The 22,653-nt window shown below is 38.5% G+C and overlaps 1 protein-coding gene across 2 annotated transcripts in view; it reads right to left on the minus strand.

The window, feature by feature from the left end:
• LOC137956360 (copper-transporting ATPase PAA2, chloroplastic) overlaps positions 1–22,653 on the minus strand; it is a 77,826-nt gene that overhangs the window by 9,144 nt on the left and 46,029 nt on the right. For both annotated transcript variants that reach the window (XM_068803827.1, XM_068803830.1), the window contains exons 9-16: positions 20,309–20,418; positions 16,056–16,161; positions 8,836–8,902; positions 8,425–8,504; positions 7,866–8,320; positions 7,494–7,668; positions 7,206–7,337; positions 6,963–7,113 (exon numbers count right to left, since the gene is read on the minus strand). In XM_068803827.1, the coding sequence (XP_068659928.1) occupies positions 6,963–7,113; positions 7,206–7,337; positions 7,494–7,668; positions 7,866–8,320; positions 8,425–8,504; positions 8,836–8,902; positions 16,056–16,161; positions 20,309–20,418 (1,276 nt within the window). The remainder of the gene's footprint in view (positions 1–6,962; positions 7,114–7,205; positions 7,338–7,493; positions 7,669–7,865; positions 8,321–8,424; positions 8,505–8,835; positions 8,903–16,055; positions 16,162–20,308; positions 20,419–22,653) is intronic.

The following is a 22,653-nucleotide window of genomic DNA, read 5'->3' on the forward strand; positions in this document are numbered from 1 at the left end:
CTTTTTCATCTTCCGATCTTAAGAAGATCCTAGATAACCCAGAGATATAGGCTTGAGAGAAGACAAATATCTACTGCCTTTTATTTCAGTATGGTTTTTGTAAAAAATGAACTTTATTGAGAGAGAGAGAGAGAGAGAGAGAGAGAGAGAGAGAGCAGAAGAATTCAGAGTACTGGAATGGCTATATCCTCACTGAGCACTGGGTTTCCTGCAATGATTGTAGCAAAAGAACTCAGAGCACTGGGTTTCCTGCAATGATTATAGCAGCCTGATTGTCACAGTACATGATCATGGATCACTCTTGTTGTAGGCTCAATTCTCCACAAATCTTACGACATCAACTCACTGAACATTTGAGCCATAGAGCTTCTGCATTAGAACAAGCTACAATATTTTGCTTCTTGCTCTTCCAGCTTATCAGATTACCTCCCAGAAAGACACAATAACCAGTGGTAGATTTTCAGTCAAGCTTAGATCCGGCATAATCAGCATATGAGAAGCCTCAATCTTCATGTGATTGTGAGGCTTAATAAATAATCCTTTTTTTGGATGCCCCTTTCAGATATCTCAAGATTCGTTGGGCAGCTTCGAGGTAAACCTTGAGAGGACAATCCATGAACTGACTAACAAAGCTTACAACAAATGATATGCCAAGACGAGTGACAATAGCATATATGAGTTTTTTAACTAACCGATGATACTTTGTCCAACTAACAGAGTTCGTCACTTTATCCACCATGAGGGTCATGTCCAACCTCCAGAGGAGTCTCAACAAGCTTAGCACACAACAGTCCATTCTCATGTAACATGTCTGTGACATATTTCCTCTGAGTTAGTACTAGACTTGCCTTGTTTCTGGCTACTTCAATACCCAAAAAGTATTTTAGTGACCTCAGATCTTTAGTCTGAAATTTCTTTACTAAATGTACTTTTATCTCCTCAATACCTTGTACACCACTGCCAGATAATATAATAGTCTACATGTACCAGTATTACCATAATACCAAACGATCTCCTCATGATAAAGAGTGAATAGTCACAGTGGCTTCTAACAAATCAAATAGACAATGACTACTTGAATGAACTTCTCAAACCATGTCAGGGCACTTTGTTTGAGACCATATATTGCTTTCTTTAGTCAACCTACTTTGTTAGTCTCCCCTTGAGTAACATACCCAAGAGATTTGCTCCATGCAGACTTCCTCAACCAAGTTGCTATACGAAAAAGCATTTTTAATATCAAACTGATACAATGGTCAACCCTGGTTGACTACAACAGACATCAATATCTGAAACGAAGATAGACGGGCAACAACAGAAAAGGTCTCAAACACATCCGTCCCATATGACTGTGTATAGCCCTTCGCTACCAATCGAGCCTTGTACCATTCAATAAATCCGTTTGGCTTATACTTCAGAGCATATATCCATCTACAACCCACAACTGTAGCACTGGTGGGCAGGTCACAGAATTGCCAAGTGCCCATATCTAGTAGTGCTTCCATTTCAACATACATAGCTTCCACTGAGGAGAGGAAAGTGTAGCCTGCACAAATGAAGTAATAGCAAACTGTTTGTACCGATCAGAAAGAGAATCAAAGGACACAAAGAGAGACAAAGGATAACGAATACCTTTTCTAACATCTCAAAGGGCAATGGGCAAGTGTAGATCACTTACCTCAGGATCAGTAGACAAAGAAGATTCTTGGTCCGATGTGCGAGGAACAACTTTATCTTGAGTCACTTTCCATCTGTGATATACCTGTAGCGACTTCTCTATAGTAGCATTAGGAATCGGACTAGGAATCTCTTCCACAATAGTGGAGGGAACAACCTCAAGAATGGAAATGGGTGGAGACACATCTATGGATAAGGAAGGAAAGAAAGGAGTATCCTCAAAAAATATAATGTCAGTAAAGATAAATGTTTTCTTAGTAGATAGTCAGAAGCTAAATATGATGATGAAACGTGGCAACAAATGATGAATTTGGAGCGCCTCATGGGACTTGTTTATAAGGGTTAGCTGCCTGGAGACAGCATCGCTATGGGAGTACAAAAAAAAAAAAAGGTAACAAATGATTTTGATATCCTAGAATGTTAGAGGAATTGGTGTTGTCCGGAAGCGCACTTTGATTTCCAGTTTCTTCTCCCTGTATAAGCCCTCTATTGTGATTCTCCAAGAGACTAAATGTTACGAGATGATAGTCGCCATTGCCAGGGAGTTGTGGGCATGTCCTTCAATTAAGTGGGCGGCTGTCAATGCCATTGGTCACTCCGGTGGCATTCTTGTCGCCTAGGATTCTACTATTTTGGATGCCCTCAATGTTACTGAGGGTGTTTTCTCTCTAGGAATCTAATTTCGGGATCACTCCTCCGGTAGTATATGGTGTGTTGGGGGAGTTTATGGCCCGACAAAATATTGTGAGAGAAGACTTTTTTGGGATGAGCTTGTGGAGCTTTATCAGTCGTGGAATCTCCCCTGGCTATTTGCGGGAGATTTTAACGCTATCCGATGTTGCAACAAGAAGAAGTCTCCATCAAACTATATATCTGCTTCAATGCGGGGTTTTTCGGATTTCATTGGCGGGTGCTTTCTTGACGAGATATCTTTCCGGAAAAAGTTATACCTAGTCTACCGGCCAGCAATAGCCTATCCTCTCAAAACTGGATCGGTTTTTTGCCTACCCAGATTGGCTACAACTTTTCGGTAACATCTCTAGTAGGGTGCTTAATAAGATGGGCTCTTACCATTGGCCTATCTTGCTCTCCACCTCTTTTGAGAAATGTGGGCTTACCCCGTTCCGTTTTTAAAACTCATGGCTCTGTGAACAAAGTTTTGAATCTCTTATTAATGGTTGGTGGGGAGAAGGTCCGAGTTTTGGTAGAAGAGAGTAGGCTTTTCCTCTAAAATTGCGATTTTTAAAGGAAAAACTTAAGGAACGGGGTAGGCCGACTCGTTGATTTGTTGCGACGACTCGTCGGCTATCGTCACGACGGTTCATCGGCTTGTCGGGCTGCTGGTCCTCGAGTCCCGTCATCTTCCCTTCGATCCCGCTTCTCTTCTCTCTCTCGCTTCTCTCTTCTCTCTCATCGTGACATTTTTCCCTAACATGACTTGGAATATGGCAGGAGAAGAAGGCAAAATTCAAATTTTGACCACTAGTTAAGGCACAGTTCTAAGAATCCCCTTTCTTTGAAGTCGCAAGCTTTAATAGAAAGATTTGGTGCTCTGATACCATGTAAAAGAGTGAACTTTAGGGTTTAAGAGAGAGAGAAAGAAAAGGATAAGAATTCAGAGTGTTGGAATGACTCTCATTGGGGGTCAAGCTCGACCCCCATGTCTTTTATAGAATTCTGAAATTAAAATTACAGAAATGCCCCTTCTGACTTAAAAGCACTTAAAACCCTTATAACTCCCTACATATTCAAATTACATGAAAATTGAACTAGAGATAAAACTAAACACATAGAACAAGATAGCGTAGCTACTGGACTTTATAGTAAATGCAAAATGATAATATTTCCCTTCAGTAAATTTGTTAAAATACAAGTTCAGGGGTATTTTGGTCATTTCTTATATTTTCAATATTACATTTTTCTCTTATAGTATGGCTATTAGATAGAGAATGTCTTATTTTATCTCTAGTTAAATTTTCATTCAATTTAGACATTGTGTTATCTGGTGATGATCTTGATGGTATTACAAAAGTTAAACAATATCTGGCCACACATTTTCAGACAAAGGATTTGGGATCTCTAAAGTACTTCCTTGGCATTGAAGTCGCTCGTAGCAAGCGAGGTATTGTTCTTTCTCAGAGAAAATATATATTGGATGTATTACAGGAGTATGGTTTATTAGGTGCAAAACCTATAGACACCCCCATGGAAGTTAATTATAATCTACATAACACCCAAGGTCCTACACTCAAGGATAAAACTCAATACTGACAATTAGTAGGTAAACTGATCTATGCTACAGTTACCAAGGCCGGATATTTCATTTGTTGTGGGAGTTGTGAGCCAGAGCATGGAAAATCCTCAAAAAGTCCATTTAGAAGTTGCTTAGACGATTTTGAAGTACTTGAAGGGTGCACCTGGAAAAGGTCTTCTGTATACTCATAATGGAAAAATTGATGTACTTGGGTATTCTGATGCTGATTATGCTGGGTGTAAGATGGATAGATGTTCTACATCAGGCTAGTGTTGTTTTGTTGGAGGCAACTTGATAAGTTGGAAAAGTACGAAACAAACAGTTGTGGCTAGGTCCAGTGCAGAGGCCGAGTATCGAGCAATGACTCATACAGTTAGTGAGCTTATGTGGATTAAGTCTGTGCTTCTTGGGTTTGGTTTTATGTTACCTGACCCTATGGTTATGAATTGTGATAACCAGACAACTATTTTTATTGCCAGCAACCCTATATTCAATGAGAGAATGAAACATATAGAGGTTGACTGCCACTTCATTAGAGATGCAGTTATGCAGGGGAAGGTGGTAACTCCTTATGTAAAGTCTTTATACCAATTGGGAGATATATTTACCAAGCCTTTGGGGAGACGTGAACATGTATCCTTTAGTGACAAGCTGGGATTGTTTGATATCTACTCTCCAGCTTGAGGGGGAGTGTTAAAATACAAGTTCAAGGGTATTTTGGTCATTTCTTATATTTTCAATATTACATTTTTCTCTTATAGTATGGTTATTAGATAGAGAATGTCTTATTTTATCTCAAGTTAAATTTTCATTCAATTTAGACATGTATTTTAGGAGATATGTAATTTTGAGTATTGAGGGGCATTTTTGTCCTATTGTAAAATTTCACTTAAACCCTGATTATAAAGAAGAAAGAAGGGCCTTTCTGGCTAGGATTCCAAGGCAGAAAGCTGCCTCTCTTCCAGAAATCCATTTTCTTTTCTATTTTCTCCCCAAATCACCTATTTTTAAAAAATTTCTAACAGTTTTTAGTTTTTTTATATATTTTATTTCAGATTTCGGATAATATCCAAATCCAAATATTACCGAACCAAGCTAGATTTTGAAATCTGTCTTCAGATAGTTTCCCACATATTTAAATTTTGAATATCCGGATTTGTTCAATCAGACCAGATCTGGAATTTCAATACCAGAACCAAATCCAGTGCATTTACAGCCCTACCTTAATTGAATCTAGTTCAACCAGGCATGATGACATAAAATGTATATTTTGATATATACTTGAAATATTTGTGTATTGAAATATGTGAGGTCCTTCTACATAAGAAAACTTCATGTTTAGAGAGACTTCATAAGGCTGACACTGAACCGAGCAGGCCCATGAGCTGCCTAAGCTCTGAGCTCAAGTCCTGAGTCAAGCTCCATAGCCATATCAAGCTAACCTAAAGCCTTATCTAAGGTAAGTGCTTGCAAACTAACTCAGAGCAAAAAAGACAATGCAAATATGCTATGAATTTGAATATTAACTATCATATAATAATATCAACTATTTGTACAAAATAAACAAATGAATCAATATGCTAATATTATACTATTCGTACAAAATGGTATACCATTTAGTAAAATATATTAACTTATTATACATTAATTGGAAAAGGTTAATAAGTTTCACTAATATGTAAAAGTCTCTATAATGATTTATTCTTAGTCGATAACATTAATATTAAAATACGAATTATCATAAAAACTAAATTAGTTTAATAATAAAGATCATAATAATAACAATATGAAATATTTTGATTCATAATTATTATAGCAACACATTATTATGAATAAAAATCATAAATCTAATATTATAATATTAGTCATGATATTTGGGTGTGTATGTGTGATGAGAACAGTTTATTTAATTAAAAACTAATTCAAAATTAAAGTATATTTATTAATGACTGCATAAAAGTCAATAATATGACATGAGATTGATTAACATTTATCTTAGCAACAAGACTTCCTTATGAATAATTCTAAATTATATTATTAATAATATTATATAATAATGTCATCTAACTGGATATATTGGTGATTATTAAGGATTAGTTTGAGCACAAATAAGGAATCAAGAATTTATTATTTCATTTACTATGTAAGAAACTATAAATAGGATATAATTAAATATGAATGAAGACGTTACAAATTTTTTTATCAAACTACTCTCAAAATTAAAAATATTTATTAATGATTATTTAAAAATCTGTAAGTTGTGAATAATTTATTTTAAGTTTGCAATTTTAACTAAATATTTTTAATTTTTTTTCATTTTTTTTGTCATTATTATCAGTTTCACTTTTTTTGTTATTTTTGTCATCATTAATGTTAATATTATTTTAATGGATTTTCTTATTAATATCCACTTTATTTTACTTATTTTCATTATTCCTGACATCATTTTTCAATTCAAATAGCTAAATTTCACCTTAAATTTCAGTGAATTGAGCTTCAATGAAGCTGACCTTGGGCCCGTATAATTATGGTTGAGCTGAGCTTGAGCTCAATTTGGAGGCTCATAACAAGCTCAAGCCTGGGGGTTTATGACAAAGCAGAGCTCGAGCCTGGAAATGCTCGGCATGGCTCAGCTAGTGTCCACCCCCTCTCAACTGGGTCAGATCAGCCAGATCTGGCTTGGACCGATTGACAACTGGAATTTCCACACTATGAGATCCTAAGTGGAGGCTCAAGTCCAGTCTGGTTTCTGGCTCTCACTTCAACCAGCTGCATTGGACCTGGTTAAAACACTACATAGGATGCATAGCCACATAGGCCAATTAAATTATACTCCATGGTGTAACTAGCATGCATAACAGACTCGAACGCATATCATATATCTAGGGGCTTTACCAGGCATGCCTCCATATTGCCCAATATATCTTTCATTTTTTTTTTGTCAAAAAATAAAAACAATCTTGCATTTGTATCAGATTTTGGAAAGTTCAAATAATATATCAGATCCAAAAACTACACCATTAAAATTTACCTGAAAGAGATGGTGTCATGGCAAAGTCGAAATGTGGAAGCAATATTCCTGCAGCAATAGGAATAGCAATGAAATTGTATGCTATAGCCCAAGCCAAATTTTGATGCACTTTGGCCATTGTTGATTGTGCAAGGTCAAGAGCGTCCCCAACCTGTCACTCACCAACATCATATATGAGAGACAGAGGGGGAGAGAGAGAGAGAGAGAGAGAGAGAGAGAGAGAGAGAGAGAGTTGATTTCTACCTGTGAAAGTTTATTACCAAGAAGAATCACAGATGCTGCATCTGATGCAGCATTTTCTTTTGCTTCAGTTTGCAAAGCTATCCCAACATCGGCAAGGGCCAAAGATGGGGCATCATTTATGCCATCTCCTACCTACAAGTCAGATGAGAAGGTAAAATAGTCTCTTTATTATTTCGTCTAAAAAATAAAGATTGATAAACAACCTGATTACTTTGCAACTACTACCAACTTTCAAAAGGAGAAACACGTACAGCAACACAACAAGCAACTAACAGAGTTAAATTATACCATTGCAACACGGTGTCCCTTAGCTTGCAGAGTAGATATAAAATCAGATTTCTGCTTTGGTGTTAATCTAGCATTGGCACTTCCACTTTCAATGCCAACTCTCTCAGCTATACTTGCCACTGCCTCTTCCCTGTCACCGGACAAAAGTATTGTTCTGATTCCCTTCTGCTGCAGCCTTCCATTTCAGAGAAAGAGCAGTGAGTTAAACCTTGTCTGATGCACATCTAGCACCACATTTGTTGATATTATAAAATAAGGCCAATTAATTGCATTAGGGTATGAAATGGCATCATCACAGATATCATGTTAGCCTAAGTGCGCTTCCAAAACATACAGTACAGTGAAATGTTTGTATTTTAAAAACAAGAATACCTGCTTATAGTAGATCTTGCATCATTCCTCAGGATATCAGATATTGCAATAGCACCAATGACACCTTCCCCCTCACGTCCAACATAGACAATTGACTTTGAATCATTCAGGGAGGAAAACTCATTTGATGACAAATGAGTAATACAATCTTCCAGTTCTACTAAATCTGCCTTCATGGATCTCTTCTGAAAACGTTCATGAACCCATTCCATAGTGCCCACAGCAACCAAGGACCCTTCAACTTCTGCTAGGGTTCCAAAACCAGGTTCTGTCAGCTGTCCTTTTGTGTTTGGAACTGCCAAGTTGAGGGAGTCTGCTTTATTTATAATGGCCCTAGCAATAGGATGGGATGCTGTTTTTTCCACTGCAGCAGCAATCCTAAGAATTTCATATTCTTCATAGGCGAAGGAAGCCACAGCAATGACAACAGGTTTTCCTTCTGTGACTGTCCCAGTCTGGAGTAGAAGAAGATGAGTTACAACCAGAAGAGGGATTGTGAATTAAAAAAAAAAATGATAGGATAAGATGTATTATTTTTGAGTTGTAGGACATGTAGTACTTTGTCTAAAGCAACGACATCTATTCCCGCCAACCGTTCCAGCACATCTCCTCCTCTAATAAGAAGCCCTTGTTTTGCACCTTTTATCATGTCAATAAGATAAATAAATTAGTCCAGAAGACAAAAGAGATACCTTAGAAATTCAAGAAAAAATGCAATCTAAGATACTGCAGCACAGTTTACTCGACTGTGGATACAAATCAGCCAAACTAAGATCCAGGCTGACAACCCACTACAAAAGAGAACTAGTTTCAGAGTCGCATACGTAAAAAGTAGTAAGATATTATCAACTGCACAGCAACTGCACAATATCTTAATGCTTGTTTAACCTTTTTTCACTCGTAAATAAGATTTTAGCAGCAAAAAGAAGAGATTTTGAAAAAAACTCAGGCCAATGATAATAATACATACCAAGAGACGTGCCAACAAGTATAGCTGTAGGTGTAGCAAGCCCCAATGCACAAGGACACGAAACTACCTGAAAAGAGTTAAGCATGGGTTTGAATAGAAATAACCATTAAAGATCACATTAAATGCGTATTTGTTGCAATACAGTTCTCTAAATTGACTATATTGGAGAGATTAGTTTGTACAACATTGCATTACCAAGACATGCAATTTGGAATCTGATACCGAGATATAAATTTAAATTCTTTAAAAAAAATGAGAGGAGGAAAGAGAGCCCGAGAGAGGAGAGATGGGGAGAGAAACAGCAAAAGAAGATGCTTTCTCTCTGAAATTCTTTTTCCATTTTCTCAAAACAACATGAGGTTCTAAGAAAATGGGATAAAAAAATTACTTAGAAGTGCTTTAATGACAAAAGTATTTCAATTTAACCAGCACTATTATTTTTGGAGAATGATGGAAAACTAAAAAATTCAACATTTGAAGCAGTTGGTTCAAACATGGAATAAATGCTATTTCACAATAAAAAGTAAAATAAGCAAACAGGAGAGATGTTTGTGTAGGTGCAGGTGTATGCATCCCAAAGAATCCAGCCTAAAAGAAAATGATCACTATCATCATATGATGTCATCAACAACATGAATCATTTTCACTCCACTATATCAATGTTCTGCAATGACCCATCTCCAGAAAATACTTCCGAAGAAGGCTGGAATGGAGAAGCAATCTCAAAGCAACCTCAGCGCCCATCAGAAATTTTCTCAAAAAATTCAAAAGCTCTTTCCACTGCCAATGTCGGGTTGAAGATGAACAATTAGACCTACAGAGTGCCAATGGACCAGCATCACCTCCCACAGCCATCCCCCCCAAGCCCCATCCAAGAACACAACCCAGATATTTGCTTGAGAGTCTGGCCTATAATGAGAAAATTTGCAGCTGCAATGGGAGCAAATGTTGAGGGCCTCTAACCTTTTCTTGCCCTCTCTATGCTACCTCCTCTTTTCTCCAATGATCATTGGAAAAAATGAACTTTAAGGAGAAAAGGAGAAAAAAAGAGAGCAAAAGAGAGAGAAGGAGAAGGAAGAGTGTGTGAGACTTCAATCTCTTGAGGCAAAAATTGAGCCCCGTTTCTATTAAATATCACTTAAGTGAAAACGTGACAAAGTTAAAAAAGTGAAGCTCACAGCTTAAACCCTCATAACTCATTAAATACTACTCCGGATTCTATCAAACTTGAAACTTATACTTCTAACATGAAACCTAGCCTACTGCTATCTAACACAGGTGCATACCAGACTGGTGAAAAAAACAAAATACCCTTATATGGATTCTAACAATCATCATTTCTTGGAACGTTAGAGGCATCGGTGCCTCCCATAAGTGTGCGGCTGCCCGAGAATTTCCCAGAGCTCACCATCCCCATATCTTTCAAGCAACAAAACTTGCCACCACCTCTGCCTACACATCAGGCATATCTGGTCAGGCCGGCAGTACAATTGGGTTGATGTTAATGCCGTTGGCTCCTCAGGAACTCTTGCAATCTGTGATACATCCCACTTCAACCTCCTCCAAGTCACCAAGGGAAGTGACACTCTTTCCCTCAAAGGATTATTTGACAATACAAAATGGAGTATGCGGGGTTTACAGCACCATTACTAGGAACCATCACCAGAAATTCTGGAATGAAATTGAGTGCTCAATGCTTGGCAGCTTCCTTGGCTCGATATGGGAGATTTCAACGTCATCAGGTCAAACTAAAATGAACCCCCCTGCCTCATACTATTTAAATGTATTACATCCTCTCCAGCCAGATAACAAACTGCAGAAGTCTTCCATTGTGAGCATCAGAGTTTCCTTAGAAAACCTTTGTTGGAAAGAGCAATTTTGTGGACTTTAAGAAGAGTCTTATGACAAGTGGCAAGAACATGAGGAAGGAAGATTCCTAGTTCATCTAGCAAGCTTATGTGAAGGAAGAAGACTCAAAGTGGGAGAGTAAAGAGGGAGTCTCATGGAATTATCACTCTCACACGTTGAAGTAATGTTGCAGTTTCCTAATTTAGGAAGTTACTTTATTTATGGAATACAGGGTTTCATGGTATATTGTTTTCCTTTTTATGTATGTTGTTCATTGGGTGTAATTCGCGGTTAGAGAAACTTAGTTTACATATGTTAAGGAACTCAAATTTAAATAAAGCTTGTAACAAAAAGGAGAGGAACACATGTGACTTCTCTCCTCCTCTCCCATTCTTGTTCACTTTATTCTCTCCTACACTTCTCAATGCTGAAAATTATCATGGTAATTGAGCTAAAAGAAGGAGAAGGAGAAAAAGAAGAAGATGGGGAGGAAAAAGAAGAAGAGAAAGAAGAAGAAAAGGAAACATAATTGTGTGTTTCACTCTCTTATTGTCTTTTGAACTGCCTAAATCTGTTTTCTTGTTGGATTTTCTGCTTAATCCTGTTCTCCGTTCTCTTTCTCTAGTTTTTTTTCTAGCAGAAGCTCAATGATCTTCCGATTCTCTGTTTCCTAAGTGAAAAGGGCACAAGGACCTTGATAGACCTGCTGTAACACGTCTACAGAAGGGGGGTAAAAGAGGAAACATAGCAAAAGGAAGATAGTGGGATACTCAGAAGCCCATTGCAAAAACTCCACCTGGCACCAGCAGTGCTGTCCTTTAGGCGGCAGTTAGTTACAAACTGGGATTGAAGGGGAGTAGAGGGTGGAGAGTGTGGAGGAAAAAGAAATGGGAGGCTCTAGACCCTCGAAGTCTAGGAGCGAGCTAAAATGGGTGATTACTGAAAGAAGAAGGCTCACTGGAGCTTCAGTCCGGAGAGTTGGCTGAACATTCCTTTGGTTTCCAAAAGACCTCTTAAAGTTGATTGATCTAAGTCTACTTGGCAGTTGTGCAACTGCCTGTTTCTACAGCTACAACTGAGTCTCCTGGTAATTAGGACAACTTCCCTTACATGAGATTTGTTTTCTGCCATTTATGAAAGTTGAGATAACAGCGATTGATCGGGAGACCGGTTTTGTGTTTTTCTGTTTGGCATCCACTTAGACAGCCAAATCTGCTCCTGATTAAGCCTTGTGAGTAGAATTCTGCTGCTCATTTTTTCCATTCAGCTGCTCTCAAGCTCAACTGCAGCTTCCTACCATTAGCATATTGTTATTTATTTGCTCTTGCTGTCCATTGTTCCAGCCACATTCTTTTTCTTGATTATCGTGAGTTTAGATAGAGTATAACTCACATATTGTGAGTCCTAACTGAACCGGAATTAATCTTTGTTTCCTGGTGCAACTCCACGTCCTGGTAATTGCTGCAGCTACTTCCTTTTTTTCCTTCAAGTGGTTTCCTAACATAACTAGGACTGCTTGTCTTCTTTATGAGTGATTCGGTTATTCTTCTCTGTTTTCTGCTGTGGGCTGTGCTGGTGCTGGCGTTCATCTCTTGCTCTCAATGTCTTACTTTTTTTTTTTTTAAATGTTGATAATTTTATTTCAAAGAAAAGGAGGAAACATCAAAGGAGACCTCCCCTACCAACAAGAGATTGAGGGGGGGAGGGGGGCGCAATTTAGCACACAAATCAGCAGCCGAATTGGCTGATCGAAGTACATGAGACCAAGTACATGAAATGGTGGAAACAATAAGCTGTTCTCTCACGTGTCTACTTGCCCGACATGGTTTGATTGTTTACTTATTTTCCTCGAAAGTATTTTCTCTTAGAAACTAGATTCCAAGGGTTTACAACCTGCAAGCATATGGATTTAACTTAGATAGTTGTTTATACTATAGAAAGGGGAGAGGGGTTAGAAAATCCTAATCTCTCTTATCTCTTCCTTGCTAAAAATTCCAAATGGTATTAGAGCAGGATTTGTGAGTTGACTTATCAACCCACAGAGACATGTTTTTATCAATTCTTTATCACGTTTTTTCTTCCTCTTCCTCATTCAATTATTTCTATTACTTTAGCTTGAGATTTGTTTTTCTACTTTTTTTTCCTGGTTAAGAATTCTCCGTAGTTCAATGATACATGCTCACTTTGTTTGATGATCATTCATATTGCTTCAGCCTTTTGTTTTGTTTCTAACTTTTTTTATTAAAAGATGTTTTGTTACAACTTAGTCTTCCGGAACCTCATCACCTTGTTCTATTACTGAAAAAAAGGCTCGATTCTTTGCTCCCAAAACTCTCTTTCAGGTTCTATCTTCTTTGGTCAAGTTGGGTACTTGCACAAAAGAGACATGACCGGCACAAAGGCAGCAAGGGGCACAGATTGAGGTAGCAGCAGAAGCCAAACAACCCGGCACCCTGGGGGCAACGGTGATAAGGAACTGGGAACTCAGAGGATGGCAGTAGGCGCCTAGGAGCAAAACAACCGGTCATAAACCCTCGTTCCAAAAAAATCCGGTTCTGCTCATGCCAAAGACTACAGACCCATATGCCTCACCACAAGCTCTTACAAAATCCAAGCCCGTATCCTTGCCAAGCGCCTCAAGTCTGTTCTCCCTAACATCATCAGCCCCAGTCAGAGTGGTTTTATTGCTGGTCGAAATATCCTAGACTCGTCTATGGCCACCCATGAAATCCTTCACTCCTACAAGAAATTGAACAACCCAAGAGTGGTTATCAAACTTGACTTTGAAAAAGCCTTTGACAGAGTTAATTGGAAACTAGTTGACCACCTCCTTAACAAGATGGGTTTCCCCATTCGTTGGAGATTCTGGATGAGAAACTGTATCTCTAACGTCTCCTACTCAGTCCTGATAAATGGCAAACCTTGTGGGTACTTCAAAAGCTCTAGGGGACTCAGGTAGGAGGATTCCCTATCCCCACTTCTGTTTACTCTCATTGGAGAACAATTAGCTACAATGATCCGTCTGGCTAAAACATCTGGATGGCTAAGCCCTGTCTCTCCTAAACCTATTCTCGATATTAGCCTCCTCCAATATGCATATGACACTATACTTTTATGTGATGGCACCCTCAATCAAATTCATAATTTAAGTGCCTTGCTGAGCTTATTTGAAATCTCATATGGACAAAAAATCAGCTGGGAGAAATCTTCTATATCTGGTTACAATATTGAGCCTGGTCTTCTCAACTCTATGGCCAGCTATCTTGGTTGCCGCATTGAATCATCCTCTAGAACCTATTTGGGGCTTCCTTTGACCCCACGTCTCCCCTCTCAGGCTTCTTGGCACCCTGTCATTAAGCGTTTGGAAGGAAGACTTGCCACCTGGCGGGGAAAATTTCTCTCAAAAACAAGCAAGTTAACTCTCATCAAGTCATGTTTACAAGGAATCCCTAACTATTATTTGTCTATGTTCCCTTGCCCAACGTCAATCAGAAACAGAATTGAGCTCCTAAAGAGACGTTTCCTTTGCGGCGGTCCAAACGGTGAAAAAAAATATCATCTGGTTAAATGGGAGGAGGTTTGAAAGCCAAAAGTATTAGGTGGATTGGGAATCCAAGATACATCCACAACAAACTCTGCTCTGCAGCTTAAATGGATTTGGAAATTTAATATGAATCATCATTTGATTTAGAGAGCTTTTGTAAGGGAGAAGGCAAATCTCCCTTCCGGCTGGTAGACAGAAGGAGGACGAATTCGCTCTCTCTCACTCTCTTGGAGAAAAATAGCTCAGTTCCTCCCCAAATTCAAAATGGCTACAAAATGTTACATTGGAAATGTAAATACATCAAAATTCTGGAATGACTGGTGGGTTGGCTAATCCCCCCTCAAAAATAGCTTTCCGGAAATTTTTGGCCTCTCAGGTAACTCAGAGATCAATATCTCGGATAGTTGGTAAAAAAATGGGGACTAGAATCTAAACCTTAGAAGACATCTCACTGATACTGAAACCCTCCTTGCATCCCAACTCCTCCTCACTCTTCCAACCAGACAACCAAATACCTCCAATGATACTCTAATATGGACTCCTTGTCCCAAGGGATCTTTCTCCACATCTTTTGCCTATACATACTTAAACAACCTCTCAGCCCACCCAAAACACCCTGTTGCGTATGCCTGGCATCTGCTCCCCCCCCCCCACGTGCTAAGTTTTTCATTTGGTCTACCTGTAGAAACAAAATCTTAACCTCTGATGCCTTAATTCGTCGGAGCACCTCTGTCTTGGACCCTCACTGCCCCTTTTGCATAAATACCCCAGAAACAGCAACACATGTCCTTCTTTCATGTCAGTTTGCCTACCTAGTCTGGACTTCCTTTTTAAACAAAATCGGCCTTCAATTTTGTGCCTTTGGAAACATTGCTGAGACTGTCCTCTCCCTAGTCAGTACGAAGCTCCCAAAATTAGGAAAAATGATTTTATCTTGTTGTATTGGTCATATTATCTAGGCTCTCTGGAAAAAGCGCAACAGAAGGAAATTCAAACTCAAATCTTGTCCTATTGAGGTTTTGATTGAACAAATCTCTGGAGAAGTCTCTGCCTGGCTCTTAAACAGAAAAGAATTCAAAAAATTCAGTGACTTGAACTTTAGAGGAAATTGGTAATCTATTGTTGGGATGTCCCTACCCTCTCATCCCCCTACTATGGCCACATGGATCCCCCCTCCACCTGGGTATACAAAACTCAACTTTGATGGCAATGCTTTAGGATGCCCGGGTCCTGCAGGATTTGGTGGTGTTATCCACAATGGAAATAGCGATCTCCTCTTCTCATATGCAGGTCCCCTTGGCAACTCAAATTCTACTACTGCAGAACTCTTTGGCCTTTTGCATGGGCTCAAGGTCTTCTCTAGCCACCTCTGTGGCCCCCTTTTATTGAAGACGATTCAAAAGTAGTCATCAATTGGTGTACTAACCATGTTCACCCCCTGTGGCGTCATTGGGATATGTTCAATGAAATTTGTAATTTACTTTCTAGTTTAAACTGTATATGGAACCACATTCCTCGCTCTGCTAATCACCTAGCAGACTCTCAAGCTAAGGAGGGTGTGTCTCTCCAACAGTTTGTTGTGGAGTCAGGCCCCCAAAGCTAGGTTTGTATTTTTCCCTCTTGTTATCAATATACGCACTTTCATAAAAAAAAAAAAATGTTTTTACATGTTAAAGTTACCAAATTTTCTGAGTGGATAAAGTAATTAGTTTCAAAAAAAAAAAAATCTGAAATAAATATTAAGACCGAAGTCTCATGGTATGCCTAGTAGGAAACTAGAAGATTCTTCATACACAAATTAGAACAAGGTTAGAACAATAGTACTTACTAAGACATCCACTGCAAGCTTCAAACTTAAAAGTAATTGATTCCCTTCAGGTCCTGCAATATCATTAAGCAACACATCTGGAAAGACGTGTGTCCCAATGCAATACCTGAGCATAAAATAAGTAAATTTTAGATACTTGCATAGCACTACAGAGATCCAACACACAAGGACAAGGTTTCTCTCAAAAAAAAAAAAAAAAAAAAAAAATCTAGGGAAGTCTTGATGAGTTTGAAGTTTTAATATATTTTTCTCTCCATTCCTAGATCAGCCACTCTTTGGTTGATAAATTGGCAAAATTCGGAACTTCCTAGCAATCTCTCATTTTTTGGGAAGGCTTCCCTCCTTTGTAAATTGTTTTTTTGAGCTTTTGTCTTAATAAAAATCAGCATCATTTCAATATATATATATATGTATATTTCTCTCAAATTAAAAATAAAGGAATAATATTTAATTATATTTTTTCATGGAGCCTATAGAAGCATGAATCATGCTTAAGCCAGTAGAAAATTGCAAAGCATGCAAAAATTTGTCAGAGAATAACAGTTATGTAACCTAATTCATAAAGGAGTGCTAGGTTAGTATGAACAATTTATTTTTGTCTTTTTGCATTGGAATACAAGTGTAATGTAATTTATTTCTTCCTTAGGGCCATTATGCACATATTAGACAGGGTTATATACTGTTTTTATTATGATAGGAGAAACACACATTAGACAGGGTGACATACTGTTTTTATTAGACTCCACTTTTGACTCTCAGCAAGTCCATAGTTTCTTCAAGGCCTTCTATTCCATCATCCATATACTTGTAAAATTCCTTCATTATCGCTCGAGTTATCTTGGGGATTTTCACTTTTGCCTTCTTCTTTCTTCTCAGAGGCACAAATGGTCCTGCTTCATAAATTCTCAACTTTTAACTTCATCTCCTATCACTTTCTCCTCTTTACCGAATATGTTTGATGTTAAAGAGGTGGTTATGAATCCATACACCTTCTTCAGTCCTGCCTTGCTCTTTTCCTCATCAGTATGATTAGAAAATGAGTTAGAATCCACCCGTGACCAAAGTGACTATCCTTGTTTATTCTGTTATGATAAATAGCATCAATTATGTAAACTCCCAATCCTACTTGTTCTCCATCTTTCAAGTAGCTCATTGGTATCTCGGTGCTCAAGGTGAGTCATCACCATCTCTCCCATCAATGGAGAATATTGCAATTGAGCCTAGGATTTTGGGCAATTGGCTTAATTGATTGACATCAAACAAAACACTTCCACACAATTCATGATCACCCTTTTTTTCAAAATCTATTAGTTTTTTGTTAAGAGATGGTGAAGGCACAAACTTTCCATCATATTCTTCATTCCCAAAAGTTTCTGTTGAATTTCTGGAAAAGAAAAAAATTTCCCTGACTTGAAGTAATTTGAGTACAATGAGCCTTTATTTATAATAGAAGAAACAACTAGAATCCAATTATAATTAAGCTACCCTTATCCAAGTTACACCAAAAGTTAAATACTAAAAGATAAGTCCTAGAACAATTGAACTACTGAACATAAATAGCAGACTAACATAACTAAAACACCTTTAACTGAAACTCTTCTGTAAGACCTCTTCCTGTAAGACTTCACCATAATAATCTAGATATGTGAGACTTCTTGCTATGAGAGTCATGTAAGACTCTTCTATACCGACTCTTCAACACTCTCCTCAAGCTGAAGTTCATAACTTCAGCTTGAAAGGAAAAAAGATTTTTGTTCCTCAATCTACTTTTGCTGGAAAAAAAATCTTCATAGATGCGAAATCTTCATCTTTTGTTTTCCCCCTTGCATGAATATTTTTGCAACATAAAAAATACCACAACATGTGGAATAAAAGACCTCTTTCTTGTACTACTTCTCCCCCTCAAGTTGGGAATAAAAAGAACATAGAGACCTAGTTTGGACGAAACACAATATTGGAGAAGAAAAACGAATGAAAGATTGGGTATCAAGAGATTGAAACTAATGAATGAAGCTTTCCTGGAAAAATGGATGGTTGTGGACATTTGCTACATCAAAAGACTCTTCGTAGGAAAGTGTTCAATGCTAAATATCATTTCATGCCTAATAGCTGGCCTCCCTCAGCAATCCTAGCATTTAGAATGTTCAGAAGATTCCAGACTGGGGATGGTAGCTCTAACCTTTTTTTGATGAGTCCTCGGGTTAGGAAGCTCTCCTTTGAAAGTACAACCCTGAACGAAGAGGTCACCATAAAATTTTTGAGAGAAGGCCCCCACCAAAGGGGCAACTGGAACTCCCTATTTAGAATAAATTAGAATGAAGAAGAAGGCAAAATCCATAGTAGAGATTCTATCTGAGCTGGAATTGATATGCTTTAAGCCAAATGGGCAGAACGGGCTTGTTTGGTATCTTGACTCCTCTGGAAATTTCACCACATCCTCTTGTATTAAGGATTGTTAATTCCACTGGTCACCTTCGCAATATTCATTTTCCATTTGATAGAAGCAAACACCGCTATAAGTGTTGCCAATGAAATGGTTACAAAATTGGTTCTTACAGATCAAGATGTTACAACCATTGCTGCTATGATTGATTCAGAAATACAAGCCCTAGTTCCTGAGTGGGTTCCTAGTTTTTTTTGTTTTTTTAAATGATGCTGATTTTTTTAAGGCAAAAGCTCAAGAGAGCATATTACAAGGGAGGGAAGCTTTCCCAAACAATGAGAGATTGCTGGGAAGTTCCAAATTTTGCCAATTTATCAGCCAAAGAGTTGGCTGATCTAGGAATGAGATTCCAATTACAATGCGTAGAAGATACAATGTCAGCAATACTATCAGTGATGGGCCAGTGGCGCCAAGGGAGGAGGCTGTCCTGGAACACCAACTAATAACCGTCTTTGAGTTGCCTCCAATGATTAACTTGCCATGGAGACGCTTTTGAAGATAACTACAGTGATGACACACCTATTATAGATAAATGTTTCCATCTAGTCGTGTCTATTGGTCTGATTCACCTAAAGGGGTGGGTGATGGGTCCCCACGTAATCAAATTCAAGCAAGCCTATCTTCAGAGATGGTCTGAAATTTAAATAGAGGTTCTAGTTTGCCTACTTCTCCTAACAATTACAAAGATCGAGGAGATTATCAAAATGGTGATGTTGCTTCATTTCGTTACAAAATGGGTCCTTCTCTACATGAAGAAGCAAAAAGATATCACTTTTGCGGAAAGCAATTATCTTGTCAGGTAGTCACAAGAAAATACTTACTTGTGATAAGCTTCAAAGAGGGGACAACCAGTCATAAACTCTTTACCCAAATTCTGTAACTCAGTGGAGGAGACGGTGGATCTTATTCTGTCCTATCAGCTCTCAGATTTGGGGTTCAGTTCTTATTATGTTTGTGTTAGTCTGCTACTTCCCATCCTCATTCACAGATCCTTTAGCTCAAAATTTCTCTACTGGTTTGCCTGACACAGGAACAATCCTCTGGAGAGCCTCCATTGCTGCTGTGCCATGGCTTCTATGAAATGAAAGGAATTCATGGACTTTAAACAGATCGCAAATCTCTCCCACACAGTATTATTGTGGGCCTAAAACGTTCAAAGGCCTCCCTCCCTAGCCCCTCTCCTTAATTAAAACAACATTGTAGATTGGTGGCAACATTGGTCAATCATCAGCCCCCAGTTGCAATCCATTAGATTTCTCCTCTATGCTCTCTAAAGTTAAACTTTGATGGAAGCTCATTTGGTAACCCAGTACATGTGGGCATTAGTGGGGTCATAAAGGATCCAAATGGCTCTGTCAGGCGTGCTTTCTCAGCTCCACTTGCTGGAAGAACTCCGTAGAGGCAGAAATCACTGCACTAAAGCAAGGTCGTAAGCTGTATTTCGAGCATTTCTCTGCTCCAATAGTTGTTGAAGGAGATTCTTCCGTGGTGATCAGCTGGATGAAAGAAAGTTAGAAGCCTCCCTGGAGATTCAGATATATCTTTGAGAAAATTATGGATATTTGTATATGTTGTCTCAAGGCAGCACAACATTTAGGGTTACAAAATCCATTGCTAATTCATTAGCTAAACGAGAGTCTCTCTCCCTCTGTAGTGCAATGTGCCTTCTGTAATATCTAGTTCTTTTTCTCAAGCTTGAAGTGTTCCCCAAAACATCTTTATATCAAGTACAAAGGACTACCACTGATGCCAATTCCTTACTGCTGCATATAGAAGTACTTAACATTATACAAAACAAAGAAAAACTTACCAAAAGGCAAATGTAGCAGCTGACAATGTCATAACACTAAAGACAAAGGGCCCTGCAATTGAATCAGCAAGCCTTTGAATAGGTGCTTCATGGCTTTGAGCACCCTCAACCTACATAAAGGTCAACATAGAAAACATTTAACAAGAGCACATACGGCTTGTTACCACATACATATGCTTCCTAGACTTTCCTTTAAATACATGGTAGCCCAATGATGGGAGTGCTCTACTTTTAATTGCATGCGCAGATAAGAATAAAGACATTATAAATATGCATTTTAATCTTTTTTATGTTATTATTGTCATTTTTTTTGTCATTTTACTTTCGCCACAGAAGTATCTACCAAGCCTCCTAAGTAATTTCTACTGGTTGTATTCTAAAACTCCCATTGTCATGCTTGTTGGTTTTTTGAGGAAGAAAGAATGAAGAGAAGAGAAGATAAGGAGACAAGGGAAGAGAGTGCAAAAGATGCACTCTTTGGAGGATGTGAAAATTGACCTCCCTCTTTTATTATCTCACTTAAATTGATAAAAGAGTAAGTTTACAAAAATGCCCCTCATAGCTTTCACTCATATAACTTCCTGTACACATCAGAATTCAACCAAATTTGAACTATAGGTTCCTGATAAGGCATTTACTCTACTGCTAACATCAGTAATATATATTGTTACAGGAAATAACCAAAATACCCATGTACATCTTTGAACACTCCTGCTCCAGCTGGAGCGTCTATATCAAGAAGTCCCAGATTGATAGAAAAAATGCCCCAATCTTTAGAGAAAATGTCAGCACGATCAGCTGAGCTAACATATGGTGTGACCACTGCTCCACTCATAACCACACCACAGATGAAGTGGCAATCAATTCAAAATATTTTGTACGTTCATGGAATACAGGATTGCTCATAATAAAGATTGCAGTCTGATTAGCACAACATAGTCATAGCCTTTGTAGTAATAAAACTCATCTCCTGTAACACCAATCCAACCCATATAAATTTACTTATTGTAAGAGCCATTGCTTGGTATTCAGCTTCTGCACTTTAGCGAGCCACTACATTTTGTTTCTTACTCTTTCAAGTAACCAAATTTTCACCAACCAAAGCACAATAGCCAAAAGTAGATTTTCTATCCAATTTTTACCCTACATAACTGGCATTTGAGTATGCCTCAATCTTTGTGTAACCATGGGGTGCATAAAACAAACCTTTTCTTGGTGCTCCCTTTAAGTATCTTAAAATCCTTTCGATTGCCCCCAAATGAATCTTATAGGGATATTCCATGAATTGGCTAACAATATTGGCCGCAAATGATATATTTGGGCAAATGACAATAGCATACATGAGCTTACCCATGAGTCGCCTATACATAATCTTGTTCCTGAGCTGTGGACTATCAACATCATACAAGTAATGACCAACTTCCATAGGAGTTTTTGCAGGCTTCATCCCTAGTAACCCATAATCATGGAGCATATCCGTCACAAATTTTTTCGTGTGTACGGCCATAAGAGAACAGATCCTCACCTCTGACAACCTTCATAACAGAGGCTACACAGCCCCCAATCGTACTTGTCCCCTTTGTGGTACGAGCGATGAGACAATCCAGCATATTCTATTACATTGTGATTTATCTTGGCAAGTCTTCCAGAAGATTGGACTCTAAATGGGGCTACATCAAGACCTCTTTGGAACCTATGAGATGGTTATGGGGATCCGCCTTCCTAGGTTGGGCAACCTAATTCTCTTGGCATACCTTGTGCATGTCACATGGTGCCTATGGCTCGAGCGCAAGAACCGGAGATTCAACTCCAAGGCTAGCACCCCGGAAAACACGGCTTCTCATGCAGCAGGCCTTGTCTCAAGTTGGTTACATACCAGGAAGGAGTTTGCCTCTCTATAGGGTGTTTCCCTTCGGGAAAATTGGGGTTTGATCGCCCATATGGCGGGCCTGTGCAAAACCCCGATTATGGCCACCTGGAATCCTCCCCCTTGCGACTGCATCAAACTCAATTTTTTTGGCAGTTTTAGGTTGTCCAGGACCGACTAGAGCTGGTCGTGTTTTCAGAGACGGCAGTGGAGACCCTATTCTATCTTATGCAGGGTCAGTGAGCATTGCTGATTCAAATACTGCTAAAGTGAGTGCTCTTCTATTTGGCCTTCAAATCTTCAAAGAGCGTCTCCATGGCAAACTATTTATTGAAGGAGATTCTAAGACTGTCATCAGCTGGTGTTCAAAAGATAGCTCCCCCCGTGGCATCACTGGCCTATCACTGATTGTATTACTGACATTGTGTCATCTATTCATTGTAATTGGAACCTCGTTCCTCGATCAACCAATTTTTTG

Source organism: Aristolochia californica, unplaced genomic scaffold (assembly GCF_029961685.1).
Source record: "Aristolochia californica isolate CCGP_79_NKW_82.1479 unplaced genomic scaffold, dmAriCali1.0.hap1 SCAF_2, whole genome shotgun sequence".
NCBI lineage: Eukaryota > Viridiplantae > Streptophyta > Magnoliopsida > Piperales > Aristolochiaceae > Aristolochia > Aristolochia californica.